General features: G+C 52.0%; 1 protein-coding gene across 5 annotated transcripts in view; it reads left to right on the forward strand.

Moving 5' to 3' along the window:
* Nucleotides 1–13,699, forward strand: part of SLC4A3 (solute carrier family 4 member 3) — a 33,299-nt gene extending 19,600 nt beyond the window's left edge. For 4 of the 5 annotated variants that reach the window (XM_072932128.1, XM_072932130.1, XM_072932129.1 and 1 more), the window contains 13 exons: nucleotides 337–433; nucleotides 2,151–2,335; nucleotides 3,510–3,723; nucleotides 4,021–4,242; nucleotides 4,568–4,716; nucleotides 6,098–6,292; nucleotides 6,738–6,944; nucleotides 7,545–7,634; nucleotides 9,138–9,304; nucleotides 9,682–9,935; nucleotides 10,180–10,349; nucleotides 10,810–10,983; nucleotides 11,701–13,699. In XM_072932128.1, coding sequence (XP_072788229.1) covers nucleotides 337–433; nucleotides 2,151–2,335; nucleotides 3,510–3,723; nucleotides 4,021–4,242; nucleotides 4,568–4,716; nucleotides 6,098–6,292; nucleotides 6,738–6,944; nucleotides 7,545–7,634; nucleotides 9,138–9,304; nucleotides 9,682–9,935; nucleotides 10,180–10,349; nucleotides 10,810–10,983; nucleotides 11,701–11,778 — 2,202 coding nt within the window. In that variant the 3' untranslated portion in view covers nucleotides 11,779–13,699. The remainder of the gene's footprint in view (nucleotides 1–336; nucleotides 434–2,150; nucleotides 2,336–3,509; nucleotides 3,724–4,020; nucleotides 4,243–4,567; nucleotides 4,717–6,097; nucleotides 6,293–6,737; nucleotides 6,945–7,544; nucleotides 7,635–9,137; nucleotides 9,305–9,681; nucleotides 9,936–10,179; nucleotides 10,350–10,809; nucleotides 10,984–11,700) is intronic. The other variant, XM_072932132.1, reaches the window with a different exon arrangement.
* Nucleotides 13,700–21,895: the final 8,196 nt, after the last annotated feature.

A 21,895-nucleotide genomic window follows, 5' to 3' on the forward strand; every position in this document is an offset into this window, starting at 1 on the left:
GCCTGCCTCTGAGCCCCTTTATGGGGAAACCTTGTAATGCAAGAACTGAGCTCCCTGCATCCCCTGGAGCACTGGAAATCGGGCCACTGCATTATGATTTTGGTACCTAGTTTTGGCTTTGCACTGTATGCAGATGTCTGCTTGAACATGTAATGGCAGCAGCAGCTCTGGCACTTGCAGGGTGGCCTTTGCTGTGAGGGTGCCTTGCTGTGAAGCAGGCATTGGGTGTGCAGCCAAGGCAAGCCCAGCTGCGTTTGTGCAGTGGGGTACATGGCTGTGTAGGGAGACCAAAGCATGGGGACTTCACCCTTACTTATTTGTATTCTTTCCTGGCAGAAAAACCCTCATCTTCATAACTCTGAGGGCCATCGTAAATACTTGAAGCTGATGGAGAAAATCCCTGAAGATGCAGAGGCCACAGTGGTCCTTGTGGGTAAGAGGTGGCATGTAGAGTCCCCTAGTGCAGATTCTGGTGTGGCCCCAACAGTCTGTCCCCTCACTCCTGGGGGATATTTGGTCATCTCATACATGTTCAGCTGGGGAGTGAGCCTGGTACACTCCCTCCTTTGGTGATGGTTCATGTTCTGTTTATGTATAGCAAACATATGGCCTGCCAGGGTAGTTCTTTTCCTAAATTAAAAAAGAGGTTCATAGACACTGCTGTAGGGAGGGCCCAGCTTAGGGTTGGAAGTCCTGCCAGGCTCACAGTATGTCTGGTTTTGCCACTCAGAAATAGGTGAGTGGTGCCTGAGGGACTGATGGCCAAGCCATCACCGTGCGCTTTGACCATTGCTGCTCTCTGTCTGGCCTCTTAAAACCTTGCCAGCAGCTGGGCCCTGTCCCTGGCCAGTGTTGGCTGCTGGCTGTGTGTGCCAGCAGGCTTTGAGTTGACAGAAGCAGGGCCTGGCTGATGGCAAGGTCTCAGGTATTGACTGTAGCACTACCAGGACATACTTCTCTGTACAGGAGGGCTGTGAGCAGGCAGGCTTGAGCATCAGTGGACTTGGTGCCTTCTGATTACAAGAGTATTCCTCTCGGCACTTTGCTGGCATTAACTTCTCAGCAAACCAAACTATGCTACAAGAAAAGTAAATGTCATTGTCTACCCAGTAGATTAAAAGCTCAGGCAAAGAGGCTTGGCAGCTCAACCAAACTGATGCTTAATCACGATGAGGCCAAATCAGGTTCATAAGTGCACTTTTGAGTACTCAGTTAAACATTGGTTTGTTTCTGAGCTAAGACTGTGTCTTGGAATTTGCTTGGACTCTCAGAAGGCCCAGATTTACCAGCCTGACACAGAATACAGCTCTTTTCTGGACACAGATGGCAGAAAGATCAGTAATAATGCCAGTGAAATACCAGTATTCAATAAACATTTGTGTTGGGTATGTGAAGGAAGTGGCTGGTGTGCTGGAGGATGCAGGAGTACTTCCCAATCTGCTAGGAACCGAGGAGACTGCCAAGCACTGACGAGATGCAGACATTGTAAAACAAAATGTGCAGTTTGCACCTATGAGTCTTTAGAGCCCTGACTTACTTTTCTCTGAAAAAAAAAAAAATAGTTTGGGAATACAGGGAACATACAAAGTAACAGAAAAAGCTCATAGCTCAAGGAGGGAAGAACAGTGAGCCAGTACCTATAGGCTGTTTAACCTGACATCCTTCTCGGCCAGCATTGTGGCAGAGCTAATATGGAATTCAATTAATAAAGAGCTAAAGAATATGGATGTAATTACTGCCAAGCAGTAAGGTTTATGGGAAATAGGTCATGTCAAGCAAACCTGATTTCATTCTTTGATGAGATTAGAAGTTTGTTTGATAAAAGTAACATGTAAGAGGTTTCCTTCCATAAGTGGGGAAAAAGCCTTCTTATTTAAACTTAGCCCCTTATAATGTAAGTAAAACCCATCTGTAAGGGATCGAGAATGGGGTAACTGAGAGGCTAAAGAAAGTAGCACTGCTTTTGATTGATCAGTGAAACACTTGGAGCAGTCCTCAGTGTGAAGTTCAGTGCTATGTCCACGGTCTGGAGGAAGTACATGACTGCAGGGCTTGTAGGAACCTCCAAAACCCCTGTCTCTGCTGTTAAAGGCAGCCCAGTACAGCTCACTCCAATGATTAACTCTGCTCCAAACATTGTCCCCTGGCAGGTTGTGTGCAGTTTCTGGAACAGCCAACCATGGCCTTCGTCCGACTAAATGAGTCTGTCTTCCTGGAGTCTGTCTTGGAGGTCCCAATTCCTGTCAGATTCATCTTTGTGCTGCTGGGACCTAGCCAGGCCAACATGGACTACCATGAAATTGGCCGCTCCATCTCCACCCTCATGTCTGACAAGGTGAGGAGCTGATGGGCAGTGATGCTGTGAGGGAGCTTTGCTGGCTCCTTAGAAGACAGTCCTGAGATGAGAGCTGTGCAAAGGCTCTGGTGGGGTAGGCAAATTTGAGCACCTGGGATTTTTAAGATCAGTCCCCCATCTCTCTAGATGGCAGTGAAATTGATTACTTTGGTAAGGAATTAAATGCAAAGGAAAGACAATCTGAGCATCTGCTGCATACATCCAGCACAAGAGGATCAGAGGTTCACAGGTCCTTCCTGCTGGTGCCACAATACTATAAGCAAGTAACAAACCTTCCTGTACTGCTGCTATTGCCACTTTTACTGAACTGGGGACTAAAAGGCTCAATCAGAAAAAGTGCATTAGAGGTAGCAAGACTGGAAGATTCCTTCCCTGAAGTTGTGTGGGGCTCAGCTGAGAATGTGTTTTTAGCCCGAAGAGGTGAGGTGCCATTCCAGCTTCAGTGCTGTGTTTGTGGGCTGACCTCATTCATTTGAGTCTCTGGTCCTCTTGCTGGAAGAGCAGAGCCAGCTGCTGCAGCCAGGGCTGGCCACAGCAAGGTTACACAGTCCTGGCGCCGTGGAGAGAGTACAGTATCATTTACATTGAAGCTGTGGCTCCAGAGAGTCTGTGCTGCAGGGACCTTAGCTGTCCCCTACCTCCTTTACAGGCTGTTCACTCATTCATCATCCTCCAGCCTTTTCTCTGGAGGCATGTTCCAGAGGCAGTGCAGCACTTCTACCTGTTTGCCAGCACTTCCCTGCCTGGTCTCCTTAGTCCTTCCTTGCTAACCTGCTCTTGCTGTCAGAAATATCCCTCCTTTTCTGCCTAGTTTCCTTTGCATGGCTTCCCTCATGGTGTAGATGCCTATTTTCTTGCTCTCTTTCTGTCTCCCATGTGGAGACTCCCAGGAGTCTCTTACATGCCCTGCTCAGTTCATGGTTCTTCTGCTTTATATCTATGATTATTTAGGGCTCTACCAGCTTCTCCCTCAAACCAAGAGGTGGGGTTCAGGCGTGTGGGTCACAGAATGGCAGTAGGGAGATGAGTAGTGGATGGAGGGGGAGAATGTTGCTCTAAAGGTCACAGCAAGCATTGCGTTTCCAGGCTGTAGCAGCTGTGTCTACTCTTGGTCTGAGCCTTCTCCCTCTCTCTTTTTCCCTGCCCCTTCCAGCACTTCCATGAGGCTGCATATATGGCAGATGATCGTCAAGACCTCCTCAATGCAATCAACGAGTTCTTGGACTGCAGCATTGTCATCCCCCCATCAGAGGTGGAGGGGAAAGACTTGCTCAAATCCATTGCCACCTTCCAGAAGTTGCTGCTGAAGAAGAGGAAGGAGAGGGAGCAGAAATCCATGAAGGAGGGCACTGCTCAGGAAGCCAAAGGTCTCTCCATTCACATTTGGGCAAGTTTGTGCCTAGTGCCCTGTGTGCACCAATGGGCCCTCCCCTCCCAGAGGCTGGCAGAAGGGTGAGCAGGGCCTGGCTCCTGCAGTGGGGAGTGGGGAGCAGGGCAAGGGGAGCAGGACAGTGACTGGTGGCTGGGGACAACTGGAGGCAGTGGGATGTGCTGTTGCAGAGGGCCCACCAGGCTAGTGCTGCTCTATGAGATACTGGGGAGAGGGACAGCCCAAGGGCTCAGCTGTGTTCCTTGCTGAAGCCTTGCCCTCCATGCACCTCCAGAGCTGTGTGAAGTGAAAGCTGAGGAAGAAGAGGAGGAAGCTGAGGATGACCCTTTGAAGCGAACCGGGATATTTTTTGGAGGTCTGGTTCGGGACATAAAGCGCAGGTACCCCAAATACCTCAGTGACATCAGAGACGCCTTGCACAGCCAGTGTCTCGCAGCCGTTCTCTTCATCTACTTTGCTGCTCTCTCTCCTGCCATCACCTTCGGGGGACTCCTAGGTAATGGGCCTGCTTTCTGGTCTGCTCTTTGCACTCTGGGACACTGGCTGTGTCTGTGTGATGCTGTTCTGGGGTGGGCTTTGGTGCTGTTCTCTCAGGAAGAGTGGCAGTGCTGTGCCTCAGCTGCTGCCTTGTTCCCTCCCTGCCATTTGGCCTTTCCAGCCTCGGCTGCCTGGGCTCCCTCCATGCTCCCTGCCTAACACGGGCACCTCTGACTGATGGCATGGGGACCTGTCTCCTCTGTCTGGAGCTGTGCAGCCTGCCTGTCTGTGGTGATGGTGCCTATGTCCAGACTATAACACTCATACATTGTTCTCTTTCCCAGGAGAGAAAACTGAGGGTCTCATGGGCGTCTCGGAGCTGATAATCTCCACCTCGGTTTTAGGGATCCTCTTCTCCCTGCTTGGAGCCCAGCCACTCCTGGTCATTGGCTTCTCAGGGCCTCTGCTGGTGTTTGAAGAAGCTTTTTACAAGGTACATGTGAGGCAGTGTCTGTGCTTGGCACCTGCTCACTCTGTCCTTGCTCTGGAGAGGGTGGCTGGCATTTCTCAGCTCTGCAAAGGGTCTTTATTACTGTGAAGTCTTTGGGTCCTTCCAGGCTGCTCTCAGCTCAGCCAGGGCTGCCCTTGGCTCTGCTGACACTTTGCAGGTCCCACTACAGGGATTTCTACCTCCCATTGCTGTATCCATTGTCCCTTGAGGTGTGACAGTGATAACAGCACTCTACATGCTGACTGTGAGGAGAGCACTGTCTCCCAGCCCTGTGCTGTAGCTTGTTGGCATAATGAGCACTTGTAGCTGCATCCTAAAACTTTATTGTTCTTGGGGCTTCCTTTGAAGACCATTTCATCACTTTTATCTGTGTCCAGGCTTCATTTTATGGGAGCTCAATAACATTCAGTGTACCTCCCATTTGGGACATAACATTCAGGTACCATCCCACCTCTAAGGATTAATCCAAGGGTGTGTGGAGAGGTATCCTGGCCAGCCAGGATGGATATGTTTCTTTCTCAAGTAGCATGACCTCTTTGCTTTTGAAAGCATCCCTGTATCACTGTACCTTCAAGCCGTGGATCTAATTCTTCTCCTTTTCTCTGACTCCCAGCATGTCTGTGTCTTTGAAAAAGCACAGTTTTTTCTACAGCTGGATTTTCACCTTGTCAAGAGTTTGGAGCTGGTGTTGCTATTGCAGAGTGGGAATTTCTCTGCTCTCCTGTGACCACACTTCTCACTGACCACTTTTGCTTTGTCCAGTCACTGTGAACAGAGGAGTACCTCTGCCTGTGGTGGTACTGAGGAAGGCTGCAAAGGGAGGGGTATGATTTGTCCTGGAAATAATTGGTGTGTGTAGAAGAGAAGAGGCAGTGGAGATTGTCTCCTCTGTGGTGGCAGCCTGGAGCCTTTTCTCCACACACGTACAAGTGTCTGTACACAAGGTGCTGTGTGAGATCGTGGCCTTTATGCAGTGGGATGTAGCAGGATACTCAGGCTCTCCTTTGTAGGGAACAGGCTTGTATTGTTGGGTGCATGGAACAATGGAGAGCTGTGTTTGAGCAACAGCACCTCCATATGGGTGGGATGGGGAGTGTTATGCACGGGCTGGCTTCAGCAGAGCATAAAGGAGGTACTGTTACAAAGACTGAAGCAGGAAATACCTGCTTGGTGTGAGCTGTCAGGTTTTGATGCAAAGTCTGCAAATTTACCTGTGATTCTAGCCATGAAATCACTGATTCTGTGTTGGATGCCCAAGCAGATGTAGATGCTTTTTTCCAGGACAGTCTTTGATCTTAATGGAGAGTGGATGCAGGAGGCAGCCTGAGGAGCCATGAGTAACTCCTTCCCCTTTCCATTTCAGTTCTGCCAGACACAAGGCATTGAGTATCTGACAGGCAGAGTGTGGATTGGTTTGTGGCTCATCGTCTTCATCTTCATTATCGTGGCAGCAGAAGGAAGCTTCTTGGTGCGCTACATCTCGCCCTTCACCCAGGAGATCTTTGCTTTCCTCATCTCCCTCATCTTTATCTATGAGACCTTCTACAAACTGTACAAGGTGAACCTTCCCTGGGGAGATGGGCTGCTGCATCTCTTAATCTCTTAGCAACCTGCTGCTTTAGCACACAGGAGGCCAGGGAACAGGGCCAGCTCAGCAACAACTTTCCTAGACATTCTGCAGAGCAGTTCTTTGCTGGTCTCACGCCTCAGCCCAGCTGGCTCCTGTGCCACCATAGAGAGTGGCAGGAAGTGCCCTAATGTCTCTCTCCCCTTCTCTTCCCACAGGAGACATTAAAGAGGGGCCACTTTTCTCTCCCCAGCCCTCTCCAGCTGGGTAGGTTGCGAGGAGAGGTGACGGATGCTGGGATTGTTCGTGCCCACCATCTACCGCCCTCACCTCTCCACAGATCAGGACACCTCCGCTTCCCCCTGCCCCCAGTAGTGACACAGTGCCCCCTGACCCTCCTGTGGTAACTTGTCTGCTGCTTCTCTCACCTGCTCAGGTGTTTGCAGAACATCCTTTGCTGAAGTTCTACCCACCAAGTGTGCAGAGCAGCCCGAATGCCAGCGTGGTCTCTACGGATGCGATGTCACTGGGAACCAGGATGCAGCCCAACACTGCTCTGCTCTCCCTCATCCTCATGCTGGGCACTTTCTTCATTGCCTTCTTTATGCGCAAGTTCAAGAACAGCCGCTTCTTAGGAGGAAAGGTGAGAAGTTTGTGGGATTCACATGTCAAGAACAAGGGACACACCAAACAAATAATGCTTCTGGCTATAGATCTTTATTCTCCAGAACACTTGGACATCCCCCAAAGAAACACCAGAAACCTTTTAAATACCTTGCAGGAGGGATGGTAGCCCACCCTAGGGTGCAGACAAGAGCTGACTGTTGATGATGGTATCTGCACTGTCCTGCTCCTGTGAGGCTGCTGGAAAGTCCTTTGGACCTTGGGAAAGCTCCTTGGACTGGACACAAGTCTGTTAAACTAGAATATAAGAAGAGCTTATTAGAAGAAGAGCTTTTTCTCTTTGGACATCTCTCTACGTGCAGGGTATCTGTGTAATACCTGGAACACTGTCTAAATAGGCCATCAGGAGCAATTAGCCAGTCAAATAAGAGCATGTTATGTGGGCAGTGGGATGCACAGCCCCATGGGTCAAGGCTGAGTTTCCTTGCCCTGCCCATCAGCAGTGCTCAGGTTTGGAGTGGTGCTTGGCCCCATCTGGGGCTTCTCTTTGCCATAGGCTCCCTATGCATGCATGGAGCTGGCCTGTTCCTTTGGCTAATGACAGGTCTGTGTTCTGCAGGCGCGGCGGATCATCGGAGACTTTGGGATCCCCATCTCCATCCTGGTCATGGTGCTGGTGGATTACACCATCACTGACACATACACACAGGTAGGTGCCAGCACTGCCCTCAGAGCCTCTTCTGCAGTCCAGCAGTGACCCCTGTGGCACTGGCCTGCTCTTGTGCAAAGGGGAATTTGTATTTCCTGCCTCTTTAGTCATAACAGCACAAAGCAAACAGAAATATTCCTCTCATCCTCACTCCCACACTGAAGGGAAGCTCCAAGGATCTTGCTGAGGCTGAGGCCAGAGCTACAGGGACTGGAGTGCCCTGGTATCCTTCTGGTCTTCTTGCTGTTAGTAGGGGAGGGTTTAAGGGCTTTAAGGAGATTCAGTGCAGTTCTTTCCTTCTTTGCAACTCTAAATATTTGCAGTCAATCAACAAGACATAAACTGTTTATGCACAATGAAGAAGGTGGCATATATAGAATGGTTTCAGTGGGGTATTCGTCACGAGTTTAGTACTCAATGTACTTATTCTCTCCTTGATAACTTAATGTTATCACACAGGTTTTATTTTTTCTCCTTTTTTAGTAAATATGGAATTATATATTTTTGGTTTGTTTGTTGGTGTTTTCTTTTTTGCTAAGATTGGGAAGAGGGTGAAAAGTATTTCCTGTTCATCATGCAAGCTTTTTATCAAAACAGCCCAAGGGTTGGTGGAATCCAAAGTCATTTTTATTCATTTGAATTTCAATGAAAAATTTCAGTCTATCAGATGTTAGTAAAATCATGCGCTTTGTTACATTCTTTTCATACCCTTCTATACTTCTACAGTTAATATCAAAAGCATTATCATTTTAGTATTAACTCAGCATATGTACAAAGCTTTCCGAGAAAATGGTGCTTAGTTACACAGCTTAACTCAAGGACAAACATTCCAGAAATATTATTCATACTTATGCTGATTAACATAAATGCAAATCATAAACTCTGCCTGCAGTGCAGATAGCAGAAATTGCTGTAGGGCAGCACAGAGCCAAGGGTTCAAATGCTGATGAACGCAGGGTCAGAATGATGTACTGCAAGGAGCCTGTGTGGTCTGATGGGAGCACAAACATGATATTTCCTCTGAACATGGTCAGGCTGAGGTCATTTCTACAGAAGGTGGCCACTTCTGAGGTTTGCACTGCAAAAACAATGCTGTAAAATGTCTCAGAAAAGCCTTGGAAAGTCTGGAAAGCCACCTCAGAAAATGGTAGGCAGTTCAGAACACTTAATTTGTCCAAGCAGCGGTCAAGGAGCATTTTAACAATGGTCTCCAAGGACTGACATGGGAGCGAGGTTCCTGAGGGAAGATACTTCCTTGGTCTCTTGGAAAAAATGAAGTGAATTTAAGTAGCTGAAAGGAAATGACACAGGCCTATGTTAGGGAACATGGGGTTTTTTATACTGAAAGGGATTATCCATGAGAAAGTCCTGCTCAGTTCATGGTGGCTTATCCCATCATCTGAGGCATTCAGAACAGGGAAGCCAGGGGGACCAAAGCCGTGTGAGGCTGTGGGCTTGTTTGTATGAATGAGTAACTGCTGGGTTTTGCAACTACACCACCAGAAGCTGAATGTCCCCTCCGGCCTGTCGGTCACATCCCCTCACAAGCGTGGCTGGTTCATCCACCCCATGGGCAGTAGTGGGACCTTTCCGCTGTGGATGATGTTTGCCTCTGCCATCCCTGCCCTCCTGGTCTTCATTCTTATCTTCATGGAGACACAGATCACTACGTGAGTACCTCCCCCTCCAACCTCAACCACTGCTAACCCCTAGACAGGCAAGGCCAGGATTCTGGTTCACTTGGAGATGCAATGAGCATCCCAGAGGAACAGCAAGAGCAGGATCCTAGGCATTTCAGACTGAACCTTGGCTTCTCCCATCATCTTTTGGCTCCCCTCTTGGCATGTGGTGTGGTAGAGACCTGCCTCAGCCAAGCACAGGAGGAAACTGCTAACCTGAAGCTGACAGCCACCATCCCCCTCCTCAGCCATCTTCTTGTTATCCCCATGTGTGCTGTCTCCAGAGAGCGAGTGTTGTCCCCAGCTGCAGCACTGTCCCTGGGCACTGGCCTGGGCCTTGCACTGACCCAGGCTCTATTTTCTTTCAGGCTGATTGTTAGCAAGAAGGAGAGGAAGTTGCTGAAAGGCTCTGGCTTCCACCTGGACCTTCTGCTCATTGGCACTATGGGGGGGCTTTGCGCTCTCTTCGGGCTGCCCTGGCTGACGGCGGCGACAGTGCGCTCCGTCACCCACGTCAACGCCCTGACCGTCATGAGCAAGGCCATCGCACCCGGGGAGAAGCCCAGGATCGAGGAGGTGAAGGAGCAGCGTGTGACCGGAGTGCTTATTGCTGCCCTTGTCGGTGAGCCTCTGCTCAGGGAACAAGGGAGGGAGAGGACCAAGCACTTAAATCTCCTGGCAGTGTCCCTGCCCCGTGGGCCTGTCCATGCTCTGCCTGCTCACTGCAGGAGCACCCACACCTACCCATACTGAGCTTCCTTTCCCTTGTGCTCAGGGCACAGAGGGGGTGGGAGAGGGACAGAGGCTGAGGTGCCTTGTGGAGGGGCTGGTGTGGGACACACATGCCCTGAGCTCTGTCTGTGCAGGTCTGTCCATTGTGATGGGGAACATGCTGCGGCAGATCCCCCTGGCTGTGCTCTTCGGCATCTTCCTCTACATGGGGGTTACATCGCTCACCGGCATCCAGCTCTACGAGCGCCTGCTTCTTATCTTCATGCCATCCAAGCACCACCCTGACCACATCTACGTTGTCAAGGTGAGCAAAGGCAGGTTGCACAGAACCAGGTAATGAGGAGAAGGGGAAGAAGAAGCAGGTGAGGGGAGGATGGTTTTTTGCTAGAGTGATACTTGGTGACCCTGCTTGGCTGCAAGTTTGTGCTGAGAAGTGCAAGGCATGCAGAGAGATGGTACAATGCTGGTAGACTGCACCGCGGAGTGTATTGCCAGAATATTGTATAGATGGACAGATAATTTGTATGATTGATGCACTGTTTTGGGGGGTGGAGGGACACTGCATTGCCAGGTGAGTATGCTGCCAGGTAGCACAGAGGCTGATGTGTTAGGGAGTTCTTACGTGGCTGTGGAGTAAAGGCAGGTAGATTCTGCAGCAGCAGGTACTCATACTATGCTATGCAGAAGAGTTTTGTTTTGCCACTTGGGTCTTTATTAATATGTGTGGAAAGATAATGTGTTCTTAGACTGGATTTACCTACTAGGTGAAGACATGGAGAATGAATCTCTTCACCTGCATCCAACTGGCCTGCATTGTGCTGCTCTGGGTGGTGAAATCTACAGTGGCATCGCTGGCCTTCCCCTTTGTCCTGATCATGACAGTGCCATTGCGACGCTTCGTGCTGCCCCGCTTCTTCCACGACAGGGAGCTCAAAGCGGTGAGCAGACAGCTGTCCTCAGTCTAGCTTGCAACACTGGAATGAGATTTAGGAGATCTGGCAGCCTGAAAGGCTGGGAGATATGGGCCAGCAAAGCCTTGAGGCTCTTTGCTCAATAGGAGTGAGTGGGTGGATGGCTTCCTTGGATCTTGTAGGCCTGGGAGTGCAGTATGAGATGGTTGGGCAGCCTGGGCCAAGGAAACAGGTTCCTACCAGGCAGAGGCCTGGAATAAGGATTTCCCTTTCTATCTTGTGCCTCATTAATCAAGAAACATACCAATTCCCCACTGAACCAGCAGCAAGAACAGCCCAGCAGCACATCAGAGGGTATGGCTGTAGGCACTTCAGCATATAACCACAGTGCCAGGGTGCTGGCAGCTTTTCAAGAGCTGGCAGCTCCTCTGCTGCCGTCAACATCCTGAGCTTTTGTTGGAGGAGAGCCTGGAGCAGCACCCAGAAGTGAGTGCTGCCAGCAGGGGGAGAGGAAGGAGCTGCAGTGCTGGATCAAAGCCCCAGGCATTAGAATAGAAAGGGCAGCCCGCATGGATGGGCATGAGGGTTTAAAGGAGCCTGTTGGGAGGGGAAGGAGCAAGAGCTTTCCTTTTACCAGCACAGCTTGGCTGACTGGGTTGCTGTGTGCTGATCCCTCTGTGCCAGGCTTGACCCCACAGTGGGGGTAGCTGTGGCCTTCATAGCGTGGTCTCTGCCTCTTCTCAGTTGGACTCGGAGGATGCGGAGCCAAATTTCGATGAGGATGGCCGGGACGAGTACAACGAGCTGCATATGCCTGTGTGAGCTGGGAGCTGCCCTCCCCGCTCGTGAGACAGGCGGCTCACGCCTGCTCAGCCCTTCCAAGAACTAACTGGAGACTTGCCGTGAGTCACACTGTCTCTTGCCTGGACCAATGAATGGCTGTTCCATAGCCCTGCAGGATGCAGCTCTGGCTCTGGCTGCCCCATTGCTCGCTCAGCAGAGGCTGTGAGTCTCTCTCCTCTTGGACCTGGTGGGATGAGAGATGCCTCTCACATCCCAAAGCTGTGTGGGTCTTGAGTGCCCCTGGGTCAGGGGTCTGTCCCCTCCCTACTGGAGGCAGCCTGTGCCTGGTCTCCAGGCTGTGAAGGGTAACCATGCCAGCTGGTGCCACTGCATTCCCCTCCACTACCATGACCCTTGAGTACCTTGGGTATCTCAGCACATGACAATGAACACTCACAGGATTGGGCTAGAAGCTGCCTCTTCTCCCAGGCCAGCAATCTCCTTACTCAGCTGGCAAATGCCTTGCTCCCGCTCTCTCTGCCCCATTCTAGGAGTGCTCACACTGGGCCTCTGCCACAGCTAGTGGCCCACAGGGCTGCTGCAGCCTGGCAGACAGGCAAAGAGGGACTGGCACCCTAGCCCAGTCCTCCAGACCGTTTTCTGTCCAGTCACCTTCCCATATGACTGTTTTCAGCTCTTGCTTGACATGGAAGAGGCTGTTTAGCTCCCCTCCCTCTCAGTTTTCCCAACCTTATTTCCAAAGGCAAACTGCAAGGGAGGGAAGGCTGGTGACAAGCAGGTACCCTGAAGCCTTGAATGCTTGCCCTCTTGCAGGAGCTAAGAGGAATCCTCTGCCATTCTGCACCTCCACAGAGGTTGCAGGAGTAAACACGTCACAGGGCTGTATCCCAATTCCTGATCCCCACATTCCTGTCTCTGAGAACAAATCATGTTTAAGAAGCTATACAAGGAATTTGGTGCTGGAGCATAAAACAGTCCTTTGGGTCCCCTCCCTTTCCCTGTGCAGTGATCCACTGAGTCTGGCTCCCTGCAAGCCTATAAGGAAGTCACTGAAACCCCAGCCCCAGTTTTGCTGCCATACTGAAATCACCTTTCACATCCAGTGGTGCCCTCCATGTGGGAAGGAGCAGCACCCAGGGTGCTCAGCACTCAGCCCCCATCACCTCTGGGCGGCTCCACAGAATCACAGAATGGGTCAGGTTGGAAGAGACCCAGTGGATCATCTGGTCCAACCTCCCTGCCCAAGCAGAGTCATCCCAGAGCACATAGCACAGGATTGTATCCAGACAGTTCTGCAATATCTCCAGTGAGGGACACTCCACAATCTCTCCAGGCAACCTGTGCCAGTGCTCAGTCACTGCACAGTAAAGTTCTTCCTTGTGTTCAGGTAGGACTTGCTGTGCCTCACACCTTTCCACCTGGCAGAGCTGTTCCCCAGTGTGTCCCCAAGCTGGCAGCCTTTGTTCAAAGCTGGCCCAGAAACTGATGGTGCCCTTGCTGCCCCTGGAAACTGAAAGGTTAGTGCCAGAAGAGAAAGGCAGCCCAGCCTCTTCCTGATGGTTAGAGCTGGACTGTTCTTCCGGAGGAAGATGCTCACTTCATCATTGGATTTGGGAGAAGATGCTGCCCTCATTTCCACTTACCAGCCTGGCTCCTGCGAGAGATGGTGGGTGCTTCATTACCAGGAGGGTCCAATGCCTTCCTTGGGAGGCTGCAGAAATACCCCATCAGACAAAGAAGCCTCCCCCACAGCAGGTCCTGCCCACAGCCTGGCCCCCCTACAGGGCCTGGGGCAGAGAGACGAGTGTCTCTGTGTATCTGTGGCCGTGTGTGTCCTGTCCTCCCTGTGTAGTGTAGGAGGCCTGTTGTTTCTGTGCATTGTGACTCCTCTGACTGTAGTGGAAACAGCTACACCAATAAACTCTTCACAGGAACTGTGCCTCTGGCTCTACACTTTTGGTTTTATCACCAATGCCGGTAAATTAAATGGATTGAAATTCCCCAGCACAAAACTGCCTTGTCCACCACAGCCAGCAAGATAGCAAACCCCATCTGGAGCAAGGACTGTCACCATGTTACCCACTAGCAGTATGGAAATGGGCTTTCTGTCACTGTCATTGAGCTGACTGGTTACTGTGGACTCAGCCTCCACACTGGCTGCTGGAAACAGGAGGCTGAGCCCCATGTTTAACCACATGAACCACAAGAAACACATTCTCTCGCCTGCTTCCATCCATATACATGTCCATGCTTGTGCCTGTGTGCTCGGCAGCACTCAGTGCCCATCTCCTTGTGCAGTCTGTAGCCAAATGCCAGGCCCACGGGCTGAGCACAGAAGAAACATCTAATAAACACATTCTTTCCATGCTTTCTTCCCAGGCAAGAACTGAGCCAGGTCCCTGTGAACTGCTGGCTGCCTGCCCCCCTGGTGATGGATTGGATGTCCTCCAGTCTTGCTCTCCAGGGTGCTGCTGCTGGGAGTAGGTGGAAGTCCTGCTGCCCATGGTCAGTCACTGGCTGCTCCAGGGGCTGGCTGCTGAGGCAGAGGGCTGAGCCTGCCCAGGTACACAGGTAGTGGCCATCCTGTTTCTGAGCTGGGTGTGCTGTGGGGCAGGCAGTGCCTGGCCTCACAGCACCCTCTCCAGAGCCTGGCAGCACTGCAGAACCTGCAAGAGAGGAAGCAGTGTGGGTGCCTTTCTCCTGAGCATTCAGTTGGGCTTGGATGGTTGTGTATATGACCCAGAGGCTGCTCTGCCATGTTAGGAAACACTTCCTCTCCCATTCACCACTCCCGAGCTCTCCTTCCTTACATCTGAATGTCCAAACCAGTAGGCCATTGGTTTGCACTGGAGAGATTATGGCTGTACCCAGTCCCACAAGATTCACATTTCCACCTGGATGTCCAGCCCTTCCTGTGCAGCACCCTGGACTGCAGAAGTGCCACCACCCACCCTGGTATGCAGACCAGGGAGCGCAAGCAGAGCGAAACGTGCCCCTTACCACATCAATCCTCTGGATGAGGGTGGGCCTGACCTCCAGCTCCAGCAGCCAGTCAGCCTCCAGGATTCTGTGGTGGTATTCCTCTAGCTCCAGACTCTCCTGCTGCTCCTCAGCCAGGGCAGCCTCTCTCTGGTGAGCCCCCATACCCATACCTGAGCTCTGCCAGGGCCGGGCCAGCCCGGGCTTCTCGCCTGCTGCTGCAGCCGCAGGAGGTGGATGCGCTGGGAAACACGATGGGGCTGTTCTAAGTCTCCTCTGGGACTGTCAGGCCAGCACAAGTATGAGGTAGAGGCAGCTCCTGTCTGGAACTTATCCTTCCATGTTCGGATATTTTGCAATCAGCAGCCTGCTCAGGGCCACAGGGCCCTAAGCAAAAACATGGGCTGTTTACCCTGGGAAAGAAAACTCACCAGTCCAGGTTCCTGATGTCAGTTTGTAGGGCTCCCATGGGACTGTCAAGGCAGCACAAGAATGAGGTGGAAGCAGCTTCTGTATGGGGCCCATCCTTCGATGTTCGGATTTTTTGCAATCAGCTGCCCGCTCGGGGCCACACGGCCCTGAGACCAAACATCGGCTCTTTTCCATGGGAAAGAAAACTCACCAGTCCAGGTTCCTAATGTCAGTTTGTAGGGATCTTTTAGGACTGCCAGGGCAGCACAAGTATGAGGTGGGGACAGCTCCTGTCTGGGATTTATCCTTCGATGTTGGGATTTTTTGCAGTCAGCCTCCCGCTCAGGGCCACAGGACTCGGAGCACAAACATCGGCTGTTTTCCCTGGGAAAGAAAACTCACCAGTCCAGGTTCCTGAAGTCAGTTTGTAGGGCTCCCCTGGGACTCTCAGGGCAGCAAAAGAATGAGGTGGGGGCAGCTCCTGTCTGGGACTTATCTTTCGATGTTCGGATTTTTTACAGTCAGCTGCCCTGCTGAGGGCCACAGGACCCTGAGCACAAACATCGGCTCTTTTCCGAAGGAAAGAAACATTACCTGTCCAGGTTCCTGATGTCAGTTTGTTGGGCTCCCCTGGGACTCTCAGGGCAGCACAAGTATGACGTGGGGGCAGCTCCTGTCTGGGACTTATCCTTCGATGTTCGGATTATTGCAGTCAGCTGCCTGCTCAGGGCCACAGGACTCGGAGTGCAAACATCAGCTGTTTTCCCTGGGGAATAAAATCAGCAGTCCAGATTCCTTATGGCAGTTTGCAGGACACCCCTGGGACTGTCAGGGCAGCACAAGTATGAGGTGGGGGCAGCTCCTGTCTGGGACTTATCCTTCGATGTTCGGATTTTTTGCAGTCAGCTGCCAGCGCAGAGCCACAGGGCCCTGAGCACAAACATTGGCTGTTTTCCCTGGGAAAGAAAACTCACCAGTCCAGGTTCCTGATGTCAGTTTGTAGGGCTCCCCTGGGACTGTCAGGGCAGCACAAGTATGAGGTGGGGGCAGCTCCTGTCTGGGACTTATCCTTCGATGTTCGGATTTTTTGCAGTCAGCTGCCCTCTCAGGGCCACAGGACCCTGAGCAAAAACATCGGCTCTTTTCCCTGGAAAGAAATCTCCTCAGTCCAGCTTCCGGATAGCAATTTTTAGGGCTCCTCTGGGACTGTCAGGGCAGCACAAGTATGAGGTGGAGGCAGCTTCCGTATGTGGCCCATCTTTCGATGTTCGGAATTTTTGCCATCAGCTGCGCGCTCAGGGCCACAGGACCCTGAGTAAAAACATCGGCAGTTTTCCCTGGGAAAGAAAAATCACTAGTCCAGGTTCCTGATGTCAGTTTGTAGGGCTCCCCTGGGACTGTCAGGGCAGCACAAGTATAAAGTGGGGGCAGCTCCTGTCTGGGACTTATCCTTCGATGTTCGGATATTTTGCAATCAGCTGCCCACTCAGGGCCACAGGACCCTGAGTAAAAACATCGGCAGTTTTGCCTGGGAAAGAAAACTCGCCAGTCCAGGTTCCTGATGTCAGTTTGTAGGGCTCCCCTGGGACTGTCAGGGCAGCACAAGTATGAGGTGGGGGCAGCTCCTGTCCGGGACTTATCCTTCGATGTTCGGATTTTTTGCCATCAGCTGCGCGCTCAGGGCCACAGGACCCTGAGCACAAACATCGGCTCTTTTCCCAAGGAAAGAAACATTACCTGTCGGGGTTCCTTATGTCAGTTTGTAGGGCTCCCCTGGGACTGTCAGGGCAGCACAAATATGAGGTGGGGGCAGCTCCTGTCTGGGACTTATCTTCCGATGTTCGGATTTTTTGCAGTCAGCTGCCCTCTCAGGGACACAGGAGTCGGAGCACAAACATCGGCTCTTTTCCCTGGGAAAGAAAACTCACCAGTCCAGGTTCCTGATGTCAGTTTGTAGGGCTCCCCTGGGACTGTCAGGGCAGCACAAGTATGAGGTGGGGGCAGCTCCTGTCTGGGACTTATCCTTCGATGTTCGGATATTTTGGAATCAGCTGCCCCCCCAGGCCACAGGACCCTGAGTAAAAACATCGGCAGTTTTGCCTCGGAAAGAAAACTCACCAGTCCAGGTTCCCGATGTCAGTTTGTAGGGCTCCCCTGGGACTGTCAGGGCATCACAAGAATGAGGTGGGGGCAGCTCCTGTCTGGGAATTATCCTTCGATGTTCAGATTTTTTGCAGTCAGCTTCCAGCTCACGGCCACAGGACTCGGAGTGCAAACATCGGCTCTTTTCCCTGGGAAAGAAAACTCACCAGTCAAGGTTCCCAATGTCAGTTTGTAAGGCTGCCCTGGGACTGTCAGGGCAGCACAAGTATGAGGTGGGGGCAGCTCCTGTCCGGGACTTATCCTTCGATGTTCGGATTTTTTGCAGTCAGCTGCCCGCTCAGGGCCACAGGACCCTGAGCCAAAACACCGGCTCTTTTCCCTGGGAAAGAAGACTCACCAGTCCAGGTTCCTGATGTCAGTTTGTAGGGCTCCCCTGGGACTCTCAGGGCAGTACAAGTATGAGGTGGGGGCATCACCGGTCTGGGACTCATCCTTCGATGTTCAGATTTTTTACAGTCAGCTGCCCTGCTCAGGGCCACAGGACCCTGAGCACAAACATCGGCTCTTTTCCCAAGGAAAGAAACATTACCTGTCCAGGTTCCTGATGTCAGTTTGTTGGGCTCCCCTGGGACTGTCAGGGCAGCACAAGTATGAGGTGGGGGCAGCTCCTGTCTGGGACTTATCCTTCGATGTTCGGATTATTGCAGTCAGCTGCCTGCTCAGGGCCACAGGACTCGGAGTGCAAACATCAGCTGTTTTCCCTGGGAAAGAAAACTCACCAGTCCAGGTTCCTGATGTCAGTTTGTAGGGCTCCCCTGGGACTGTCAGGGCAGCACAAGTATGAGGTGGGGGCAGCTCCTGTCTGGGACTTATCCTTCGATGTTCGGATTTTTTGCAGTCAGCTGCCCGCTCAGGGCCACAGAACCCTGAGCAAAAACATCGGCTCTTTTCCCTGGAAAGAAATCTCCTCAGTCCAGGTTCCGGATAGCAATTTGTAGGGCTCCTCTGGGACTGTCAGGGCAGCATAAGTATGAGGTGGAGGCACCTTCTGTATGTGGCCCATCCTTCGATGTTCGGAATTTTTGCCATCAGCTGCGCGCTCAGGGCCACAGGACCCTGAGTAAAAACATCGGCAGTTTTCCCTGGGAAAGAAAAATCGCCAGTCCAGGTTCCTGATGTCAGTTTGTAGGGCTCCCCTGGGACTGTCAGGGCAGCACAAGTATGAGGTGGGGGCAGCTCCTGTCTGGGACTTATCTTCCGATGTTTGGATTTTTTGCAGTCAGCTGCCCTCTCAGGGACACAGGAGTCGGAGCACAAACATCGGCTCTTTTCCCTGGGAAAGAAAACTCACCAGTCCAGGTTCCCAATGTCAGTTTGTAAGGCTGCCCTGAGACTGTCAGGGCAGCACAAGTATGAGGTGGGGGCAGCTCCTGTCTGGGACTTATCCTTCGATGTTCGGATTTTTTGCAGTCAGCTTCTCGCTCAGGGCCACAGGACTCGGAGCGCAAACATCGTCTCTTTTCCCTGGGAAAGAAAACTCACCAGTCCAGGTTCCTGATGTCAGTTTGTAGGGCTCCCCTGGGACTGTCAGGGCAGCACAAGAATGAGGTGGGGGCAGCTCCTGTCTGGGACTTATCCTTCGATGTTCGGATTTTTTGCAGTCAGCTGCCTGCTCAGGGCCACAGGACCCTGAGCAAAAACATCGGCTGTTTTCCCTGGGATAGAAAACTCACCAGTCCAGGTTCCTGATGTCAGTTTGTAGGGCTCCCCTGGGACTGTCAGGGAAGCACAAGTATGAGGTGGGGGCAGCTCCTGTCTGGGACTTATCCTTCGATGTTCGGATTTTTTGCAGTCAGCTGCCCGCTCAGGGCCACAGAACCCTGAGCAAAAACATCGGCTCTTTTCCTTGGAAAGAAATCTCCTCAGTCCAGGTTCCGGATAGCAATTTGTAGGGCTCCTCTGGGACTGTCAGGGCAGCATAAGTATGAGGTGGAGGCACCTTCTGTATGTGGCCCATCCTTCGATGTTCGGAATTTTTGCCATCAGCTGCGCGCTCAGGGCCACAGGACCCTGAGTAAAAACATCGGCAGTTTTCCCTGGGAAAGAAAAATCGCCAGTCCAGGTTCCTGATGTCAGTTTGTAGGGCTCCCCTGGGACTGTCAGGGCAGCACAAGTATGAGGTGGGGGCAGCTCCTGTCTGGGACTTATCTTCCGATGTTTGGATTTTTTGCAGTCAGCTGCCCTCTCAGGGACACAGGAGTCGGAGCACAAACATCGGCTCTTTTCCCTGGGAAAGAAAACTCACCAGTCCAGGTTCCCAATGTCAGTTTGTAAGGCTGCCCTGGGACTGTCAGGGCAGCACAAGTATGAGGTGGGGGCAGCTCCTGTCTGGGACTTATCCTTCGATGTTCGGATTTTTTGCAGTCAGCTTCTCGCTCAGGGCCACAGGACTCGGAGCGCAAACATCGGCTCTTTTCCCTGGGAAAGAAAACTCACCAGTCCAGGTTCCTGATGTCAGTTTGTAGGGCTCCCCTGGGACTGTCAGGGCAGCACAAGAATGAGGTGGGGGCAGCTCCTGTCTGGGACTTATCCTTCGATGTTCGGATTTTTTGCAGTCAGCTGCCTGCTCAGGGCCACAGGACCCTGAGCAAAAACATCGGCTGTTTTCCCTGGGATAGAAAACTCACCAGTCCAGGTTCCTGATGTCAGTTTGTAGGGCTCCCCTGGGACTGTCAGGGCAGCAAAAGTATGAGGTGGGGGCAGCTCCTGTCTGGGACTTATCCTTCGATGTTCGGAATTTTTGCAGTCAGCTGCCCGCTCAGGGCCACAGGACCCTGAGCAAAAACATCGGCTCTTTTCCCTGGAAAGAAACATTACCTGTCCAGGTTCCGGATAGCAATTTGTAGGGCTCCTCTGGGACTGTCAGGGCAGCATAAGTATGAGGTGGAGGCAGCTTCTGTATGTGGCCCATCCTTCGATGTTCGGAATTTTTGCCATCAGCTGCGCGCTCAGGGCCACAGGACCCTGAGTAAAAACATCGGCAGTTTTCCCTGGGAAAGAAAAATCACTAGTCCAGGTTCCTGATGTCAGTTTGTAGGGCTCCCCTGGGACTGTCAGGGCAGCACAAGTATGAGGTGGGGGCAGCTCCTGTCTGGGACTTATCCTTCGATATTCGGATATTTTGCAATCAGCTGCCCACTCAGGGCCACAGGACCCTGAGTAAAAACATCGGCAGTTTTGCCTGGGAAAGAAAACTCGCCAGTCCAGGTTCCTGGTGTCAGTTTGTAGGGCTTCCCTGGGACTGTCAGGGCAGCACAAGTATGAGGTGGGGGCAGCTCCTGTCTGGGACTTATCTTCCGATGTTTGGATTTTTTGCAGTCAGCTGCCCTCTCAGGGACACAGGAGTCGGAGCGCAAACATCGGCTCTTTTCCCTGGGAAAGAAAACTCACCAGTCCAGGTTCCCGATGTCAGTTTGTAGGGCTCCCCTGGGACTGTCAGGGCAGCACAAGTATGAGGTGGGGGCAGCTCCTGTCTGGGACTTATCTTTCGATGTTCGGATTTTTTGCAGCCAGCTTCCCGCTCAGGGCCAGAGTACTCGGAGGGCAAACATCGGCTGTTTTCCCTGGGAAAGAAAACTCACCAGTCCAGGTTCCTGATGTCAGTTTGTAGGGCTCCCCTGGGACTGTCAGGGCAGCACAAATATGAGGTGGGGGCAGCTCCTGTATGGGATTTATCCTTCGATGTTCGGATTATTGCAGTCAGCTGCCTGCTCAGGGCCACAGGACTCGGAGTGCAAACATCAGCTGTTTTCCCTGGGGAATAAAATCAGCAGTCCAGATTCCTTATGGCAGTTTGCAGGACACCCCTGGGACTGTCAGGGCAGCACAAGTATGAGGTGGGGGCAGCTCCTGTCTGGGACTTATCCTTCGATGTTCGGATTTTTTGCAGTCAGCTGCCAGCGCAGAGCCACAGGGCCCTGAGCACAAACATTGGCTGTTTTCCCTGGGAAAGAAAACTCACCAGTCCAGGTTCCTGATGTCAGTTTGTAGGGCTCCCCTGGGACTGTCAGGGCAGCACAAGTATGAGGTGGGGGCAGCTCCTGTCTGGGACTTATCCTTCGATGTTCGGATTTTTTGCAGTCAGCTGCCCTCTCAGGGCCACAGGACCCTGAGCAAAAACATCGGCTCTTTTCCCTGGAAAGAAATCTCCTCAGTCCAGCTTCCGGATAGCAATTTTTAGGGCTCCTCTGGGACTGTCAGGGCAGCACAAGTATGAGGTGGAGGCAGCTTCCGTATGTGGCCCATCTTTCGATGTTCGGAATTTTTGCCATCAGCTGCGCGCTCAGGGCCACAGGACCCTGAGTAAAAACATCGGCAGTTTTCCCTGGGAAAGAAAAATCACTAGTCCAGGTTCCTGATGTCAGTTTGTAGGGCTCCCCTGGGACTGTCAGGGCAGCACAAGTATAAAGTGGGGGCAGCTCCTGTCTGGGACTTATCCTTCGATGTTCGGATATTTTGCAATCAGCTGCCCACTCAGGGCCACAGGACCCTGAGTAAAAACATCGGCAGTTTTGCCTGGGAAAGAAAACTCGCCAGTCCAGGTTCCTGATGTCAGTTTGTAGGGCTCCCCTGGGACTGTCAG

The sequence above is a fragment of the Taeniopygia guttata genome, chromosome 7 (genome assembly GCF_048771995.1).
Source record: "Taeniopygia guttata chromosome 7, bTaeGut7.mat, whole genome shotgun sequence".
Taxonomy (NCBI): domain Eukaryota; kingdom Metazoa; phylum Chordata; class Aves; order Passeriformes; family Estrildidae; genus Taeniopygia; species Taeniopygia guttata.